The following is a 20,854-nucleotide window of genomic DNA, read 5'->3' as shown; positions in this document are numbered from 1 at the left end:
CAAGTTTGAGCCTTTGATATTGATATTAAGAGGTGTATCGTTACGACTATTAGTTTTTTGACAGAAATTTCATATTTTACCCAAAACTTGTAGATTGTCTATCTGAAAAATTTGAGCAATGTATATTCTTAAAGGAAATTGAATTCCCTACAAAAAATCTCTCTTAGTGAATCGACGTAAAACGAGCCGTTTCTTTGTAACCGTGCCTTAAACATTGATTTGTTTTTTAAATTCTTTGTTTCTATTTTGGATTTTTGTAACTACTAGAAATATTAAAATTTTTCTTAGTCAAGATACATATTCTCGAAGGAAATTTAATGCTCTACAAAAAAGGTCTCTTAACATTTTTCGCTAAATTCACTCCTTCGAAAGTTATTCAGGTTATTGAAGTCGTTTTGACTAAACTTCAACCTTGAATAACTTTCGAAGGAGTGAAGTTAGCAAAAAATGTCAAGAGACCTTTTTTGTAGAGCATTAAATTTCCTTCGAAAATATGTATCATGACTAAAAAAAAATTCAATATTTCTAGTAGTTACAAAAATCCAAAATAGAAACAAAGAATTTAAAAAACAAATCAATGTTCAAGTCACGGTTACAAAGAAACGGCTCGTTTTACGTCAATCTACTAAGAGAGATTTTTTGTAGGGAATTCAATTTCCTTTAAGAATATACATTGCTCAAATTTTTCAGATAGACGATTTACGAGTTTTGGGTAAAAAATGAAATTTCTGTCAAAAAACTAATAGTCGTAACGATACACCTCTAAATATCAATATTAAGGGCTCAAACTTGCACAATAATTTTTTTTGGTCATCAGGAATAATATTTTCTCAGTATCAAAAAAAAAAAAATAGTCGATTTTTTTGGCCCTATCTACTCACTATAGTATAATAATTTATCACAAATTCATAAGTTCATATTGCATACCTCATTCAGATAAATGTTCAAATATATAACCTAAACATCGACGTTATTCGTTCAAAAGAGTAAAATTAGTCTCATTAAAAATTTAATCCCATACATTTCAGTGATATTTTTAAAGTAAAATTTTTTTTATTATCGATTTATTTTTTTGGTACCGTTATCCGACGATATTATTTTTAAACTCGCTGATAATTGAAATTCTTTCTTGTCGTTTGTTACAAAAAAAAAAAAAAAAAAGAAAAAAGAATGAACGGTAAAATTCCTTATCGATAAAAGATAATGATCCAAGTGTCAATAGGATTGTTTAATTTAAAATGAAGAATTGCAGAAATGAAATTGAAGAAAAAAAGTATTATTTTTTTTTTCTCTTACCTGACAGCAGGCACTTCGAGAATGTCCCATTCAACTGACATATAGAATTCAGATAAATCAACGCCAACATCGACGACATTACTGCCAGTTTGCTCGTCCATGTGCCTCAAATCAACCTGCATTATAAATGATATAAGCATTATTAATATTAATGACCTTTTTTATTTATCAGTTTAAATAAATATAAGTAAATAAATGAACGATCGACTCGTCGCAACGATATAACAGCTTGATGCGTACGATGCTGAAGATCTGCGTCTTCGTTGCGAGTGCGATGTCATAATGCCAGCTATTGAAATACAGTTTACTAATAACACACTTTTTTGTTAAATATTTCAACCCTTATGTTAATATTTATCATTTTTTTAAATTTCTTCGTTTAGTTTAATGTTTGATTTTTTTTTATCAATTAGTACTGAGAAAAATTAAAATTACACAGCTGGAAAATTTTTGTTGAATTTAACAAATTATTTCTCAAATATTAAGAAGTCTTTTTAAATGCAAAAAAATTCTTCTATCAGCATAGTTACGCATAGTTACGCGGTATTGCAATCTCACACGGAAAAAAAATATTAGTAAATATTACTGAGATTCTCGTCAACAGCGCGCCTAGACCGAATCTCAGTAAATATTACTGAGTAGAACGTAAGAAATTAATAACAGATGCATTTTTTTGACAAGTGTCTTGTAGTTTTTTAAGGTTTAAGTAGTAATTTTAAATAGTCAAGCAGTATAATTCAACGATTAACTGTTAATTATAGCAGTTTAAACATTAAAATCATAATTTTATTGATTTTACTGAAACGACATTAATTATTGAACATAACATAAATATTTAGAAGTTGAAATACAATTATTGACAATCATTTTTTTTGTGCACTAACGAAATATTTCATTAAGGAGGTTCGATACCAATTACTTACTTAGCTTCACGACACATATGACCCTGAGTGGAAATATTAGACGTAAAATGAACGTTCTCAAAGTTTTAAACGTAAATTGAACGTTTTAAACATAAATTGAACGTTTTGAATGTAAATTGAACGTTTTAAACGTAAATTGAACGTTTTAAACGTAAATTGAACGTTTTGAATGTAAATTGAACGTTTTAAACGTAAATTGAACGTTTTAAACGTAAATTGAACGTTTTGAATGTAAGTTGAACGTTTTTAACGTTTTGAACGTAAATTAAACGTTTTGGACATTAAAAACTCAATTTGACTACTTTCAACTTATTCAAAACGTAGATTGGAGTATCATAAATCGAAAACGTAACTAAAACCTATTTATACTTACAATAAGAAAACATAAGTATACCGAAAAATTTTTTTGATCGATTTTGTACTCCTGGATTATAATCACGTCAATTCCCTAAAATTTTGTCGTCCGCCTTTCTTTCACTTAAATAAAAAATTCGTATTTGAAAAAAAAAAATTTTTCAGTTCATACTTCTATCTAAAACTATTATATCTTTTTATATATTATGATATCAAGGTTATAAAAATTGTAATTACAAATATTGAAATAAATTAATCAATGTGATCATTAAACTAAAATCATAACTTATGAAATTACCAATTTTTTACGAACCAAAATACAAAAAAATCGTTCAATTTACTTTCAAATTTACATTTAAAACGTTAAGAACGTTCAATTTACGTTAAAAACGTTCAGAACCATCAACATACGTCTGATATTTCGACTCGAGACGCCATTAACTAAAATTCGCATCTTATTTCATTAATAATTTAATAACAAACCCATGATTAAACTTAAAAAAAAAAATTCATGAGTTCAAAAATGTTTAATTATTTAATACTGAATAATTTATAGTGATGGCATTATTGTAGCAAAACTATGGCACTTTGAAAAATGACTCCCATTTACGCCCGTGTATAGAAACGAATTTGAAAATTTATTTCTCGAAAACAGTGTAATGAATGGATTTGGAATTTTAACAGAGATCCTTTTTTTATAACTCTTTTGATAAAAAAAATTTCAGAATTTTGATATTATTTCGAAAATTGGTATCGAACCTCCTTAAATACTTCGGTGACTTCCCCCCCTCTCGAATTCTCAGGACCAATTCTTAACAAATAAAATAATATTAGGTAAAAAAATTGAATCTATATCTGATACTTGCTATCACACTCGTATATCCTTGAAAATATAGACACCTATACGAATCATTTTTGAAAATGATATTTTTGAAAATAATTATATAATAAATATTTCAAAATAAATTTGTAATAAAACAAAAAAAAACATTGAAGTAGTAGGGATTGAAGAGCTATAAGTGTGAAATTTTATTTTTTTCATAAGTTTTTTCCGGAAATGTAAAATTTTATGAACCTAAAACCTTTTTGAGCTGAAGAAGTGTTTTTTTGTCCCTTATAATCCTCTAGTTCTAATCTTTTTAGTTCATTTTTATTAATTTAAAATTAAATTAATCATTATTCATAAATTTTATCAAGAGTATATTTTCCCAGCACTATTGATAATATCAACAATTGATTAATGTATGTATATATATATATATACATTTATAATCCCATAAGGGTTGATACATTTGCATTCAAATATAAAAAAACTATACGATGCTCTAGCGTTATTTCTACGCATATATAATAAATAATTATCAACATATTTAAATTTAAATTCAAATAATCCGATTTCAATGATCCACAAACATAAACAGGCTCAACGACACAGATGTCCATCACACAGCTGTCCAGGCAACGGTTGTTAAACGGTAGAAAACGATGTAAAAGCGCGCTAAAAAATGATAATTAAGTAAACTTATATGTAATTTAACGGCATCTATATAACCTAAACATGACTGTTGAATAAAAAAATATACATATAAAGAGGCTATTTACTATCATGATTAAGTCACACACGGAGGATGAGTGATACGAGTGAACAGGTAAAGGAACTCGTAGTCTATCACGAGTGTATATAGACACGACAGGGTCAATCTATCAATACTCTTCATGTCTTATCAAAAGCAAATGTCTATATGTCGCTAGTAGTAGTGTCGGGAATTTGAATAATTGCGGTCAGGTCATCGATCGTTTTCGACCAATAATCAACAGTGACATACATGCCGATTAATATCATGTAAAATATATATTTAATGCTACTAAAACTATAACTTTTTCTTATTCTTATTTTTGTTCAAATTGCAAGTGATTAATAAATTATTTCATTTCCATGCTTCAAATACAAAATTTTGTTTTAATTTTTCCTTTTGTTGGCTAGACAAAGCTCAGGACAGATCAGGGAAAATCAGGCCTCAGGTCAAGCAATCATAAAAAATGTGGATACACGGAAACAAATTTATCATCGATATCACTACGGAAGTCAGGGCGTGAAACCTATTTATAATTAAGAAATTTTGAAAAACGATTACTAAAGAAGACGAAATATTCGATAAAACCGTCTTGACTTCCGGTACTCTACCTCGAGTATTTATAATTTTAATTCAACGCTGAAAATAGGATTCTGCGCGGCCATTGCGACAGGAGCGCAGTGCCTCCAAAAACCCCATTTTCAGCGTTAAATTGAAATTATAAATAACAGAGGTAGAGTTCCGGAAATTGCGAGTTTTTTATCAAAAATTTCGTCTTCATTAAAAATGTCTTAATTATTTATAGTTTCTGAATTATTTACCAATAACTAAATCTATTTTTTTTTTATCTTAATTTGTTAACTTCTGCAATTTTTTATGTGTTAGAAAACTATTTTTATACATTTTTCAAGACGTCATTCCGAATCCAATGAGCTATCGCTCATATATTTATGAGCTTTATCTCGAATTAAAACTAATTTGAACTTATGATCAAAACTATTATGGGCTTCAAGCCCATACTTGCGTAGTGATATCCCCAATAAATTTCTCTCCGTGTATATTAAGGCGTAGGCGCCTCCTAAAAAAATGATTTTTTTTAATTATATTCAAGAAAATTTTTTCAATTAATAAAATTTCTTTTTCTGGAGTAGAATGTAACTAGATAACATTTAATTGGAACTTTTTTTTAAAACTTGTTCACAGAAAATAGAAAATAAAATTTTTTTATGTGATCAGTTGGTAGAAAAAAAAGTTTTTGTTTTTTCATTTTTGTGTTGACTCGGAAACCGATGGAGGTAAAGGTTTAAAAGTTTCAGGATTTTAATATTCGAAAAGTCAATACATGTTCTAAAAGTGTAAATAAAACGCATCTAGGTATTATAATTTACACGGGTTGTCAATTTTTCCCGAATTTCCCGACGTAATGAATCTAATTTTAACGTTGACGTTTTGTTAGTAAGAATGAGGATAAGGGTGAAATTTAGGTAGCTGTGGTTACCACCCAATTATTGGACTTTGAGTAGTTATTCAAAGCGCCCAGATAGTTAGAACATTCTTGTGATGTCACATAATCATAAAAAAATAAGAACAAGATTATAGACTTTTTTTTGTATCTGGTTCATAGGTCTAAGGCTAATACACGGAAAAAAAATTATGGAAACGGTTCCTATAATTCTATAAAAATTGTTCCTATACCAACATAGGAATTATGGCCATAAATTATAGGAATGTTTCCCATAATTATAGGAACAGTTCCCATAATTATGGGAATGCTTCCCATAATATTATAGGAATGGTTCCTATATTTATAGGAATGGTTCCTATATTTATAGGAATGGTTTCTATATTTATAGGAATGGTTCCTATAATTTATAGGAATTGTTCCTATAATATTATGGGAATCATTCCCATAAATTATAGGAACCATTCCCATAACATTATAGGAATGGTTCCTATATTTATAGGAATGGTTCCTATATTTATAGGAATGGTTCCTATAATTATATGAATGGTTCCTACAATTATAGGAATGGTTCCTATAATTATAGGAATGGTTCCCATAATTATAGGAATGGTTCCTATAATTTATAGGAATTGTTCCTATAATATTATGGAAATCATTCCCATAAATTATAGGAACCATTCCCATAATATTATAGGAATGGTTCCTAGAATAGTATGGGAACTATTCCCATAATATTATAGGGATTGTTCCCAGACCACTATGGGAATAGTTCCCATAATAGTATGGGAATGGTTCCCATATTGGTATAGAATCTGTTCCCATACCATTATAGGAATTATTCCCATATATTATGAGAACCATCCCTATAATAGTATGGGTACAATTCCTATACCATTATAGGAACTATTCCCATAATGCACAGCAAAAGTTCCCATAACTTTCTTTCCGCGTAGTTCTGTTATTGTTTATTCTTTCCTTCTTTTAAATATTAAATTATCAATTTTATATATTGTTATCACCCCGATATTAATAATGTAGCAATTATTCATTCTATAACCGATTGACTATCAACTTTATTATTCTCATTAATAATTATTTGTTCATCCCAATTAATCATAACGTGTAATATTGTTCACATAAAATGATAAAAAAGTTTTTTTTAATCCTTACATAGTATCTTTAACGTTTGCTTTGTGTTTCATTTTTCACCCTTACGTACTTTTTCGAGTCCCGGTCTACCGTAATTCGTAAACTAATATTTTAAAAATAAATAATAAATAGTTATGAATAAGAAAAACCTGTTTTTAAACGATCGATATGATCATTCAAGAATAGTTGGTGATATAATATTTAAAACATAAAATAAATAAAATGCACAGTTTGTGAATAATTTATTTTTATCTCGAATAAAGGAATTTTTTCAAAAATATCTCTGAGCAAGGTCTCGTGTCATGTTTCAGAGTTTCCAATGTCGTTCAACGTGACAGCAAAATGGCGTTTCGTTCTAGATATTCTATATTTCTCGTAATCTCATCTTTATGTCTGTCGTTTTCGAGATGTTTAAAATCATGCCTTTTCACGTCACTATCTTATAAAGAAGCATATTTAAAAGCTTTTGACTGAAGTGAACAATATTATTTGGCTACATATGGATTATTTATATATAAATGCTATAAAAATTTTATGAAATTCTCTCAGAACATTTTAAACTTTCAAAAAATGCAAAAACAATGACTATGATGATTATTTTCGAAAATATCATAGCTTATAAAACTATCTTTGGTTCCTTAATTTGTATAGTGTTTGTACGCTTCTCGATCGCTATTAGCACAGGACATAATATTAGCCTAACTGGATCGATTAATTAATACTGTGCACATACGTACGACAAATATTTAACGGATCGTATCGTCTCCTATGAACAAATAAACGATAGTTCCTTATACGGGATGTAAAAACTATTGTAAGCTAACTAAGATATTCATTCGGAAAAAACTTAGCTTTAACACTCCCCGATGAAAAAAGATTTTATACAATTGCATAAAATTATATACAAAAAATGGCCCGATCCAATTGTATATAACTGTATAGAAATTGTATACGATTCTACACAAATTGTATACAAGTCTATATAATTATATACAAATTATATACAATTCTATATAATTATATTCATTTCTATATAATTGCAATATATAGAATTGTATAGAATTGTATATAATTATATAGAATTGTATACAATTTGTATAGAATTATATATAATTTGTATAAATTATATACAATTCTATATAATTATATTCATTTCTATATAATTGCAATATATAGAATTGTATATAATTATATAGAATTGTATATGATTTGTATAGAATTATATACAATTTTATACAAATTATATACAATTCTATATAATTATATACATTTCTATATAATTGCAATATATAGAATTGTATATAATTATATAGAATTGTATATAATTTGTATAGAATTGTATACAATTTTCTATACAAATTGTATACAATTGGATCGGGCCATTTTTTCCATCCAATTATATATAGTCTATATATAATTATATATAGTCCATATATAATTGATGTATAATTCTATACAATTGTATAAAATCTTTTTTCATCGGGTCATTTTGGCGTCTATAGCTTGCAGCACTATTAGTACACACTCGTTGCCGAAATTAGTAACTTTATCACAGATGGATTCAACTGTTCTATTTATGTTCGATTCATTACTTGATTGACAGTTATCAAATAAAAAACTTCAATAACTAATAAAGACGGTAGTATGCCAATCATCTGATGTTTCATTCCGTGTATTATTTTTTCTATACTATACTATCGAGTATTTTAATACGAAAGAGCAGCTAATGGAATCAGCTAAAAAAATAGAACAATGAACAGCGATTATCGATAATGCTGAGAATTTTTAACGGATTCACTGTCTTTTTATCTTTTTACTGGCTATTATTGGAGAACAATGAAGATAACGATCACTTGACTATAAAGAGCTAAAATAACATTTTTTTCAATGTTAACATATTTTCGACGATTAAAAAGTCGCTTCTTTTATTTTATGTTCTATTAAAAATTTAATCACTACTTTTTTATACATAAAATTATGAATTGGATACTTTATTGTGTCTAACAAATTAAAATATTTTTCTTTAAAAGTTCCCCTGATTAAACAACTGAATTCGATCGAATTAAACAGAATTAAATTTTTAATTCTATTTAAATCAGATAAATTCTGTTAATTCGGTAGCTAACTTAAAAATTAATTCTGTCTAATTCGGCAGGAAAACCAGAATTTGTCAAAATTAAAACGAATTTAAATAATTATATTTGGTTTAATTCTGATTAATTCAAAAATAATTCTCCAATTTCTGGTTCTGAATCCGAATTAAACTGAATTAAAACGAATTTGAAATTTTTAAATCGGTTTTATTCTGTTTAATTCAAATTCAAATTTTCAATTCAGTTGAATTCTGTTTTGCAAAATTCGACAGAATATAACAGAATTGAAATTTTTAATTCGGTCGAATTCAGTTGTTTAATCAGGGTCGTAAATATTTATTGATCTTTATCCTGCGCATTTTCAAAATTACCTGCATTGAAACTTAACGTTTAAATATCTCGAGTCAGTCTAAGCGAGACAGTTTTAGATCAATACTGCACGTGTATATTCAAATGTCAACTAGTTTAGTTAAAATGACACATGATTATTCAAGTTTACAGTGCAATGCGTTTCTGAAAGGGAGACAATGAAGTTAGAAATTAATTTAGTGGTTAGGAACAAGACGATTTCTACTTGAGATAAGGAACCAATGAAAATCAACCCACGAAATCGTAATGATCTGACAAGGGCTTGTTTTGGTTGGCTCGACAGGCTTGAAAAACTCGTGTTTTTAACGCAGGTGAAATGAAATATTTCTTATCTCGAAATAGATTTTAAGAAAATTGATCAAAACAAGGTATTTTAAAAATATCCGCAAGCCCTTGATGTGAATGTCATTCAAGTGTCAAATCTTGTCTCGTTTTAAAAGTGTCAGATACTCTTGTCACTTTGAAAATTTGAAAACACTTTTAAAATATTTCACTGCAAGTAAATGACTTTGTCAATAGATTCGATTAAATGTAATTAAAAATGTTCTTATCAAAATTAAATTTATTATAATTTAAATAGAGCCTGAGTTTAAAACTCGCATTATTTAAATAAACAATTGTGTTTTTTTTAATCTTTTTTTTCATATCACTTGCGAATCATTCAAAAAATTTATATGCCCATGTATGATCATATATGCCTTATATATTTTGCCGTATATGTCCAATAGATAGTCCGTTCTCTGATTAAACAACTGAATTCGACCGAATTAAAAATTTTAATTCTGTTATATTCTGTCGAATTCCGCAAAACAGAATTCAACTGAATTGAAAATTTGAATTTGAATTAAACAGAATAAAACCGATTTAAAAATTTCAAATTCGTTTTAATTCAGTTTAATTCGGATTCAGAACCAGAAATTGGAGAATTATTTTCGAATTAATCAGAATTAAACCGAATAGAATTATTTAAATTCGTTTTAATTTGGACAAATTCTGGTTTTCCTGCCGAATTAGACAGAATTCATTTTTAAGTTAGGTACCGAATTAACAGAATTTATCTGAATTAAATAGAATTAAAAATTTAATTCTGTTTAATTCGATCGAATTCAGTTGTTTAATCAGGATTCTTATCGTGTTATTATATCCATCGTCAAGCAATATAGGGGAAGAGGGGGCAAAGTGGGCCCCTCAAAATTTTCTATACGCCAATAAATTCGGACGGATAATATATCGATAATAAGCTTATCGAAATTACTTATATAATGAGAGCTTTAAAATGACTTTATATATTATTAAAATACAATTGTTTTATAGTTATTTGCAAATATCACACGTGTAAAGAATAAAAAATATCAAATCCAAAATTTTTTAGAGGGCCCTAGTTTTCGATTTTTCAATTTTAATGGACGCAGCATAATGAAGTGAAAATAAGTATCAAGGGTCTAAAGAAGTAAACGCGTAAAAAAAATTAATGATATTATAATCATTTTTCTTAAGGGGCCCACTCTGCCCCCCTCGCTCCTACTATTCTTTGAACTTTTCAAATTTACCACGACAATTTACAGCATCTTGCAATGTGTTTTATTTTTGTCGATCATACAATTTTGAACAAGACAAAAAACTAATAAAGTTTATAAAAGTTGACTAGAAATAATATCGGGATTAAGAACGTTATATTTCTTTTTTTATAAAATCATTAAAAATATAAAACGTGATTAAACCAAGTTTATAAGCTTTATAACAAAATTAATAGGGTACATATTACATTGCGCCCAGATTATTTGATACTACGGTTATTTAAGATTGGTCATAATATAATATCGGATTTACCAAGTTCATAATAGCTTATTTTCTTCCGTTATTGCTTTATACTAATGTACATAAAAGCTGAAAATATTACTTGTTGTAAAACGTTAGTTTGTTTTAAGTAAACATTAAAGGGATTTTCTGTAATCTATTCGTATACAGACCCAGTAAAAAGATATATACTATTATTTAGTTGATAACAAGAAATTTAAAGTCTAGAATATAATCACGGTAATAAAAATCTTCAAATTTGACCTGTTATCTATCGAAATTTTCTAGATCTAAGATAAAAAAGTAAAAACGTGAAATTTAGAGATATCTATGGTCGTGAAAGTATCGATTCTAGAATCATTGGTAGATGCGAAAATTGGATGTCGCTAGCAGAGGGATGCAGCAAAGGATTGAGCTCGACAGTAGATGAGGGAAGAAATAAAGCAAGAACGCGTTTGTAATTCAGAATGAAATATAAATCCACAGAAGCATCTTACTTATTCTGATATTCAAGTCTTGAATAATGATCGTGACAAAAAGCAGACAGACAAGAAAATATTTCAATTTCATTTTTTTTTTTTTTTTCATAAATTTAAGTGTCAATTGATAATATTATCTCCTGATAAACTTAATTAACATTTTATGAATTATTATCTATTACGGCTTAGAGAGAAATAAGATTTAAAATACTGTGTGTGATTTTAATAAATTTTACTATTTCCTTTTTACATAGAGGATTACTAATGAACACTATTGAAACCTAGTCAGCACTTATCACTTCCAGTAATATTATAAGATTCACTAATCAGACTACCAATGATCACCAACAAAACGCTATTCAATACTAATCACTTCCAATAGTGCTGCTACTCTTACGGGAAAAAAACAAATGAACACTTATGAACACTATTGAAAGTTCGTTAGTGTTGATAAGCGTTTTATTCGTGATCATTAGTAACCATTAGTACTCTGACGAGTGAATCTTACAACACTTTTGGAAGTGGTAAGTTTTGAATAATGTTCTATTAGTGTTGATTAGTACTCTGGCTAATGAATCTTACAGCATTATTAGAAGTGATTAGTATTGAATAGCGTTTTATTAGTGATCATTGGTAATCTGATTAGTAAATCTTACAACACTATTGGAAGTGGTTAGTTTTGAATAATTTTCTATTAGTGTTTATTAGTACTCTGGCTAATGAATCTTACAACATTGTTAGAAGTGATTAGTATTGAATAGCGTTTTATTAGTGATCATTGGTAATCTGATTAGTAAATCTTACAACACTATTGGAAGTGGTTAGTTTTGAATAATTTTCTATTAGTGTTTATTAGTACTCTGGCTAATGAATCTTACAACATTATTAGAAGTGATTAGTATTGAATAGCGTTTTATTAGTGATCATTGGTAATCTGATTAGTAAATCTTACAACACTATTGGAAGTGGTTAGTTTTAAATAATTTTCTATTAGTGTTCATTAGTACTCTGGCTAATAAATCTTACAACATTGTTAGAAGTGATTAGTATTGAATAGCGTTTTGTTAGTGATCATTGGTAGTCTGATTAGTGAATCTTACAATATTACTGGAAGTGATAAGTATTGTTAAGGTTTCAATAGTGTTGATTAGTTGTACAAATAGTCAATACTACTCTACTGTGAGATTTAAATTAATGACACTAAACATACTAATGACTCTAAACGCACTAATGACACTAAACGCGCCAATAGCCCTAAACAATCTAATGACATTAAACCATTAGTGCGCGAAAAAACTAAAAAAATAGTGTTTCATATTAGTGCTGATTAGTTTTTTTCCGTAAGGGCAGGCTTAGTATTTGGAGCACTAATGATCACAAGTATAACATTAATCACTTCCAACAATGTTGCAAGATTCATTAGCCAGAGTACTAATCAACACTAAAACAACATTATCCAACACTAATTACATCCCATAGTGTTGTAAGATTCACTAATCAGAATACTCATAGGTACTTATGATCATTAATAAAACACTTATCAACAATGATAAATTTTCAATAATGTTCATAGGTGTTCATTAGTTTTTTTTTATAAGAGATGAAGCCTTCTGTAAATCACAAACAAAATACATTACGTTCAATTATTAATACCTGAATCAATTATTGGTTAAAATCACTATTATTCTCATAAAAAAGGTTTTTTTATTGAATACAAATTTATTTAAGTATTCAAACTCCGGACCAGAGTGAATGCGGATTAAAACGAAATCTTCGTCACTCCGAAAACACTTCGCTAAAAAAAATTCTAATGCCCTCTGCATGCGAAATGATTTATTGTTAAAACTTCAGAACTATGATTGACGGAGTGAATTTGGATTGAAATAAAATCCGTATTTGCTTCGGATTCACTCTTAAATTTTTACATTGTACAGTGTACTTTCCTATTAAATCTTATGACGGATTTCTATTGATCTATTAATGAAATTTAAGACAATGGACTTTTTATTTAATAAAAAATGAAAAAGCAGGAAAACTTCATTGTTTAAGCAAAAGGTTTTTAGTGACAGAAAAAATATAATAAACAAAAAAATAAACAGTAGGAATGGGTTCTGATAGTAGTATATTTTTTTTGCTATTTGACACCTTTTTAGGTTTGTCACAAGCAATGAATTCACATATAGAACCTGAAACCAGATAGATCGGGGAGAACGATACTGGCGACCGATCCTAGAACGAGGTGTTTCCATTGAGGAGAAAATGCATTTGGTTTTATAGAACAAAGAAGTATTTTATTTTTTTTTTATATTTTAAATAAAAATAAAAAAAAACAGGCAATTTCAGTTACTATGGAATGTTGCTATAGATTTGTCTTATGGGCTATCTCTTTCTCATTTGTTTGAATAAAAACTTTCAAGAGTTAAATAAATATTGGAAAATTTAAAATTTATTCGGTTTACCGTTCAGCTATTCCGAGTAACCAAAGAGAGTTTTTTTTTATATTGAATTCATCGTTTAGTATTTATCGTCAATGATAAAATATAAATTGAAATATTTTTTCAATAGAATAAAAAAAGTCACTTTTTTTTAAGCGTAAAAAAAAAAATTACATTAACCAACGGTCTAAAAGTATCATTTTTTGTCAAATTTCGATTAATTTATTGTATAGTCATATATTGTATAAATTTAGTATTTTACTTTAATAAATTTTTTTGTACTTGTTGTCGAACAAGTTTTTCAGAAAATTTTCATTCAATCTAAAAGAAAAAAGTAATAAAAAGGAAGCAATAAAACTAACAACGAGAATGAAAGCTCGACATTGAGAGTTTTCGTACAAGTATACTCACTTCCTTTATTTCTGTGGTGAAATAGCAAAGTTACGATAACCGTCACTCACATTTTTTGTTACTATGAGACAAATAAAGTGGTTCTTAAATTTAAAAGAAATAATAATACTTGTGAATGATGAAACTAAACTTTTTTCTTTTATACGATAGCATGAACTTTTATAGAATATCAATATTATTGAAATTTATATTGGATGAACATTTGGACCATTAGGCCAATTGAAAGTACTAATAAACTTTTTAAATATTGATGAGTTTTTCCTTTCAGTTTTCCAATTTACTTCTTTATTTCGCTATTATTCGAAATGTCTAAACAAATATATCACTGGAATGACTAAAATAACGAGGGCAATCTAGATCTTTACGATAAAATGAATTAATGAACTTTATGCAAAAAATAGAATCGACCAATGCGAATATTGTATGTATGTATACATATATTGACGCGACCTACTTTTATTTGTTCTCATTTTATTTCCTAAAATGATGTATCTTCACAGTAATATAATGACCTTCGGCTTTAAATATAGAAATGAAGAAAAAAGTATTAAGTTTATTTTTATAACGGAAATTAACGCTTTATGCTATGAAAATAATAATGTACTGAAACATAAATTAATAAAAAAAAAAAATGTTAGTTTTTTTAATGGATAAAAAGAGTTAGCTCATAAATTGAAAAAAATGTATACTTTGTTAATTAAAAAATTACGCGGGCAGATTTTTAGGTGAAATTGATTATTTGTAGAACATGTTAAATTATATTTTTTAAAGGTATGAAGCGGGCTAAGCTGATGATTATAAACTTGCTGGTTTTAGGGCAAGGGGGGGGGGGGGGCGGCGAAACGGGATACTTAACGAAAAATTTAGTTTTTAGGGACATAAATATCGTAAATTGACTTCATTTTGATTCTATTTGAAATAAATATAACGAATTTTAGACTGCCATCAGAAAAAAAATTTTTATTTTCTGCGGGCAAAATGGGATACCCCAAAAAAAAGCAAATTTTTTTTTTTTTTTTTCAAGTGAATAAAATTGATGTAATAATATCTTTCTAAATTGATGTAAGTAATAAAATTTACTCTCAACATATTTTTAAAGAAGTTTTTCCTTGTTATTTCTTTTCAAAATTTGAAATTGGCGCCAATATTATACTTTTCGCAAAAAATATAAAAATGTTTTTTTTAGCTTTTAATAGTGTAAAATGATACTAGATGTCATTTTTGACCAGTTCCGAAAGTTTTTCGAGAAAAAAAAATTTTGACGAAATTTCGAGGGTATCCCATTTTGCCGGCCTATCCCGTTTTGCCCCCCCCCCCCCCTTTCCCCTATATATTATATAGATTTTTTGTACACTGTTAAAAATCAGAATCGAGTACGGATTTGATTTCAACCCAAATTCACTCCGTCACAGAGTTTCGAAGTTTTAACAATAAATCACTTCGCATGAAGAGGGCATTAGGATTTTTTTTATCGGAGTTGTTCCGGAGTGACACCGATTTTGTTTCTATTCGCATTCACTCTGGTCCGGAGTTTTAACACTTAAATAAATTGGTATTGATTTTGAATGTTATTGATTTCTTTTTTTTATTTATTTGTTGATTTTTAATATATATAATTGCGTGTATTTGTATTTATATATCTTTTGATTGGTGTATAGTATTTATTTCATTAATTATTGAACGGCAAACTAATCCATTTTCATTCATATTTATTTGTGATATTTCATTAGCCCCTCCGTGCTAACATCTTCAGACCAACTGTTAAGTTAATTTTTACATATTTTTATTGATTTCGATTAGATTTTTGTAATTAAGTTTTCATCAGATTTCGACGTTCTGATATCCTAGGAAGCTATTCTATTTTTCGAATGATGCCCGCGCGCGAGCGCACGCGCGTTTATGTGTGTGCGTATTTGCGGTGTGTGTGTGTGTGTGGATGTACACTTTTTTGGTCTTACGATAGCTTTGGAATGAATCAACCGATTTGCACGGACAGGCGGCAATCGAAAGGACTTAGAACTGATAAGATTTTGAAGTCAATCGGTCGAGTAGTTGACAAGTTACACAAAAAATAAAAATAAGAAACAAATTGTTTTGAAGGTTTTTATTGCATAACTCGTGAATCACTCGACCGATTTATTTCTAAGTTCGATCAAATCTAAGTCTCAACAATCGGTCGATTTGTTCCAAAGATGTCGTCTGACAAAGATTACTTTTTTTCAGCGAACTATATATTTTTTTTCAGTCCAACTGTTTTTTTAGCTCGAAAAGCTCAAAAGTTTACCCATAGTCACGTTTTCAGTTTCTTCGAGCTCGGAATCAGCGCGAAGTTTTGGAAGTGGTCTGCACGGTCAACCGTTTTTCAGATTTTTTTCTAATTTTCAGCTTTAGAATGAGTCTACAATATGACTAGCAGTGAAAGAGAAGTTATATGTCCCTTGGTTTTTAAACTTAGTGACTAAAGCCAAAAGGGCGTATAAAAATATAAGTTCTTTTGGAATAAGTAGCGCGATTAGATGCCTACCTAGCCAATAAGTGAATAAAAACTTTGTTGAATTATAGGTACGACTTAAATTGAGTCAAAAATAATTTTACATTACATTAATAATCATTTTGGCTAAAAGAAGTATGCACTCATCTGATGACATTGTACTAATAAACTGTGATTGATATCTTTTTAAATGTGTAATAAATCAATAAACAAAAAATACTACTCTGAATGGTAGTAGCAAATAGAATAGATCACATTGCAAAAAATATGAATATTTTTCAATGTTTATTCAGAATGAATGAATGGCTTTTTCATATATATTTAAATATATTAGAGTGATAATGATTAATGCCCTCATTTTTCAAACTATATTCGAATAGGTAAACGTCAAAAATTTTAATGAAATCAAACAATTTTCAGAGGTCGCTCAAAATTTTTGAATTTCAAATATTAACAAAACATTATTTCTATTTCATTACTACTTTTATGAATAAATTAAACTTCTCGCATGAAAATAATGTATAGTTCTAAAGTATACTACAAAGTATAGCCACGTGTATACTTTCTATAAATACGGCAAAATATCTCATAAATGAATTACAACATATGATACTTAGTTATTATAAATTTAAGATATAATTAATTGTTTAGTATTACATATATGTAAAACTATACCTTAATGTATACTTTTTAATATATCCGAAATTTATAAATTAAACTATAGTTGATCGAAGATATTTATGATAGAAGTAGAAAGTATAATAATCGATATAGGGGAGGGTGGGGCAGAGCGGCCCCCCTGAAATTTTGACCAAAAAAAATTTTTTTTTTTTTGACTAATTACTATAAATCCGATATGTTTGCGCATTTTTTCCCCTACGCATGACATTTGGGGCAAAATGGACAAGCCCAAAATTTTTAAAAAGTGATTTTTTCATATTTTTATCGTCAAATTAAAAAAAAAAATAGTATAATTACACATTTCTAGCCCTACGCATAACACCTGGGGCAAAATGGACCAGCCGAAACTTCCGAAAAAATTATTTTTTCATATTTTTCGGCCGTTTCTCTATGTAAGAGGCAAATTTGGTCACTAAAAATTTATAAAAATTAAATTTTTTTTTTTTTAGTTGATAAATTTTTGAAATAAAGTAAAATTATAGAATTGATTTTTTTTTTTATTAAATAACAATTAGTAATTAAGGTAATCGAGAGTGAACGATTTTTTACGCTTTAAAAAATTTGTTTCGAGTAATATAAAACCAAAAATAGTTGTCAAGAGAAAGAAATACATTCTCAATGATGAAAACAATTTAAAAAAAAAGAAAACAAAAAAAAAATTTTTTTATCACTTTTTGAAGGGGGGCCGCTCTGCCCCACAAAAAAAAAAAAAAATTTTCAGAATTTTGGCAAAATGTCCATAAATTTGTTCGAAATAGGACAAAAGTGAAGTGATCTTATGGTTGAAAGCCACAAAAAATAATAATTGGCTTAGGGGGGCCGCTCTGCCCCACCCTCCCCTACATTGCAAACCTGTCAGCGAGTATATCTCAAATATATAAAAGAAGTATTAAAAAAATTATACAAATTAGTATAGCTTAGAAAAACGAAAATTATATCGGTCGAAAAAAAAATTATCTTCAGAAAATTCATCTCTCAAGATGATTTCTTCTCACTCCAAAACAACTTAGGTCTTCCTGAGAATTTTCTTCTAAGAATTCCAATATAATTTTATATATACAGTTATAATTTGAGATATAATTTTCACCTATACACTTTTTTCATGCGGGTTTGTTGAATAATCATTAATATAGACTTATCTTATAAAAATGAGATAAAAATATTGATATTACAAGGCCACATTAAATTTTAAAAGATCGAACATAAAAATATCTTCTCTCTTCTTGATCATTCGTTGAATATTTGTACTGTGGCAAATAACTATTTTTTACCATACCTGCACTGACAGTTTAGATTTCTGTCCTGAGTAGATGGAAAAATCTGAAGTTGTTTAAACGGACTCTAATTTTCTACGTTGGTCATTTCGAGAATCATGAAAATATTTTCAAGTGAGATTGGTAAATTATAAAATAGAGGAAAATAATTGTCACTCTCATGTATAATAAGCGTACACATAGTAACACGAATTAAGTTGTTTTAATTAGAGTCTTGTGACAAGACCTGACAGACTGTCATATGAAATATTAATCACAATAGATTTTTAATTATTATTAATTAGTCGATTGACAATTCATTCGAATACTATTATAAATAGATAACTAATTAAAAACGTTTGACCCAAACGATTTTTCTCACTCTCATTTTGTTTGTTCTATTTCACGGTACTTATTTATTTATTTATTTTTGATTTAAATAATAACAAGCAATTTGCGATCACTACGGGACGGTCCGAGTATAATACTACCGGATTTATCAAATTGTACGCGACGTACTTATACCCGATAACTCATATTTGTGTATCTATATTTACTAACTGAAAATATACAAATACATAAAACGATCTGGTACTACACGGAAAGAAAATTATGGGAAGTTTTGCTATGCATTATGGGAATGGTTCCCATAATGGTATGGGAATAGAACCTATAATACTATATGGATGGTTCCCATATATTATGGGAACCATTCCCATAATAGTATGAGAATAGTTCCCATACCATTATGGGAATGGTTCCCATAATGGTATGGGAATCATTCCCATACTATTATGGGAATGGTTCCCATATTGGTATAGGAACTATTCCTATAATATTATGGGAACTATTCCCATAATGTTATGGGAACCATCCCTATAATATCATAAAATTTTTTTTTTTGCACAATAGTGTAGAAATTTCCCAAAATTTGAATTTTCTTGAATGTTTTGTACTGACAAAAAATTCTTGTTAAAAATTTTAATGTTTTTTTGCCAAATACGATTTTTTTTTTTCAGTGTTTGAATTTTTGTTTTTATGTTTAATAATATTTCTGTGTATTGTAGAAGTGATTACCACACTTCTTTAAAATAATTTTTTCATGATAATATGGGAACCATTCCCATAATATTATAGGAATGGTTCCTATAATAGTATGGGAACTATTCCCATAATATTATGGGAATGATTCCCATAATGGTATACGAACCATTCCAATTGCATTATGGGAATCATTCCCATAATATTATAGGAATAGTTCCCATACTATTGTAGGAACCATTCCCATACTATTGTAGGAACCATTCCCATAATATTATGGGAATGGTTCCTATAATTTATGGGAATGGTTCCTATAAATTATAGGAACCATTCCCATAAATTATAGGAATGATTCCCATAATATTATAGAAAGTATTCCTATAAATTATAGGAACCATTCCTATAATTATAGGAACCATTCCTATAGTGTTATGGGTATCATTCCCATAATTATAGGAACTATTCCTATAATTATGGGAAACATTCCTATAATTATAGGAACCGCTCCCATAATTTATGGTCGTAATTCCTATGATGGTATAGTAAAAAATTTCACAAAATTATGGGAACCGCTGCCATAATTTTCTTTCCGTGTAGTCCCCTAATCGAGTAATAGATTTTACACATTATATCGAATGATATAGATAAATTTATTCATTTCGATCCTTCGCAATAAAAAGAGGAAACCGTGAAAAGACGAATTCAAGTCAAGATATTTACAACGATACTAAATTAAATAACATTAACGAATTTCATCATTCAGATATGGCAGGAACAAAATTTTTCTTATTCACTTACTAGTATATGGATAATAAAAAATTCAGACAATAATTAAACGGGTAGAGCATAGCGTTGGAGATACATTAAATTGCAGATATTAATTATTGAAGTGGATCATGAGAGCAACTGAAATAATTTAGAGGTAAGTATAATCGGCTCAGCTCGTTACCTCGATAGTGTCTCTAGGTCAGCGACCTAACTAAATGAAACCTTGTATTCGATAAAGATAGACCTAGAGAGATATGTAGTTCAGGTAATATAGT

The 20,854-nt window shown here is 28.2% G+C and overlaps 1 protein-coding gene across 2 annotated transcripts in view; it reads right to left on the bottom strand.

Annotated features, from left to right (window-relative positions):
• Positions 1-20,854, bottom strand: part of LOC130671121 (acetylcholine receptor subunit alpha-like) — a 230,535-nt gene that overhangs the window by 54,832 nt on the left and 154,849 nt on the right. For both annotated transcript variants that reach the window (XM_057474836.1, XM_057474837.1), the window contains one exon: positions 1,297-1,412. In XM_057474836.1, coding sequence (XP_057330819.1) covers positions 1,297-1,412 — 116 coding nt within the window. The remainder of the gene's footprint in view (positions 1-1,296; positions 1,413-20,854) is intronic.

The sequence above is a fragment of the Microplitis mediator genome, chromosome 7 (genome assembly GCF_029852145.1).
Source record: "Microplitis mediator isolate UGA2020A chromosome 7, iyMicMedi2.1, whole genome shotgun sequence".
Lineage (NCBI taxonomy): Eukaryota > Metazoa > Arthropoda > Insecta > Hymenoptera > Braconidae > Microplitis > Microplitis mediator.
Note: the sequence above shows the minus strand (reverse complement) of the source record. Positions and strands in the feature narration are given on the sequence as shown.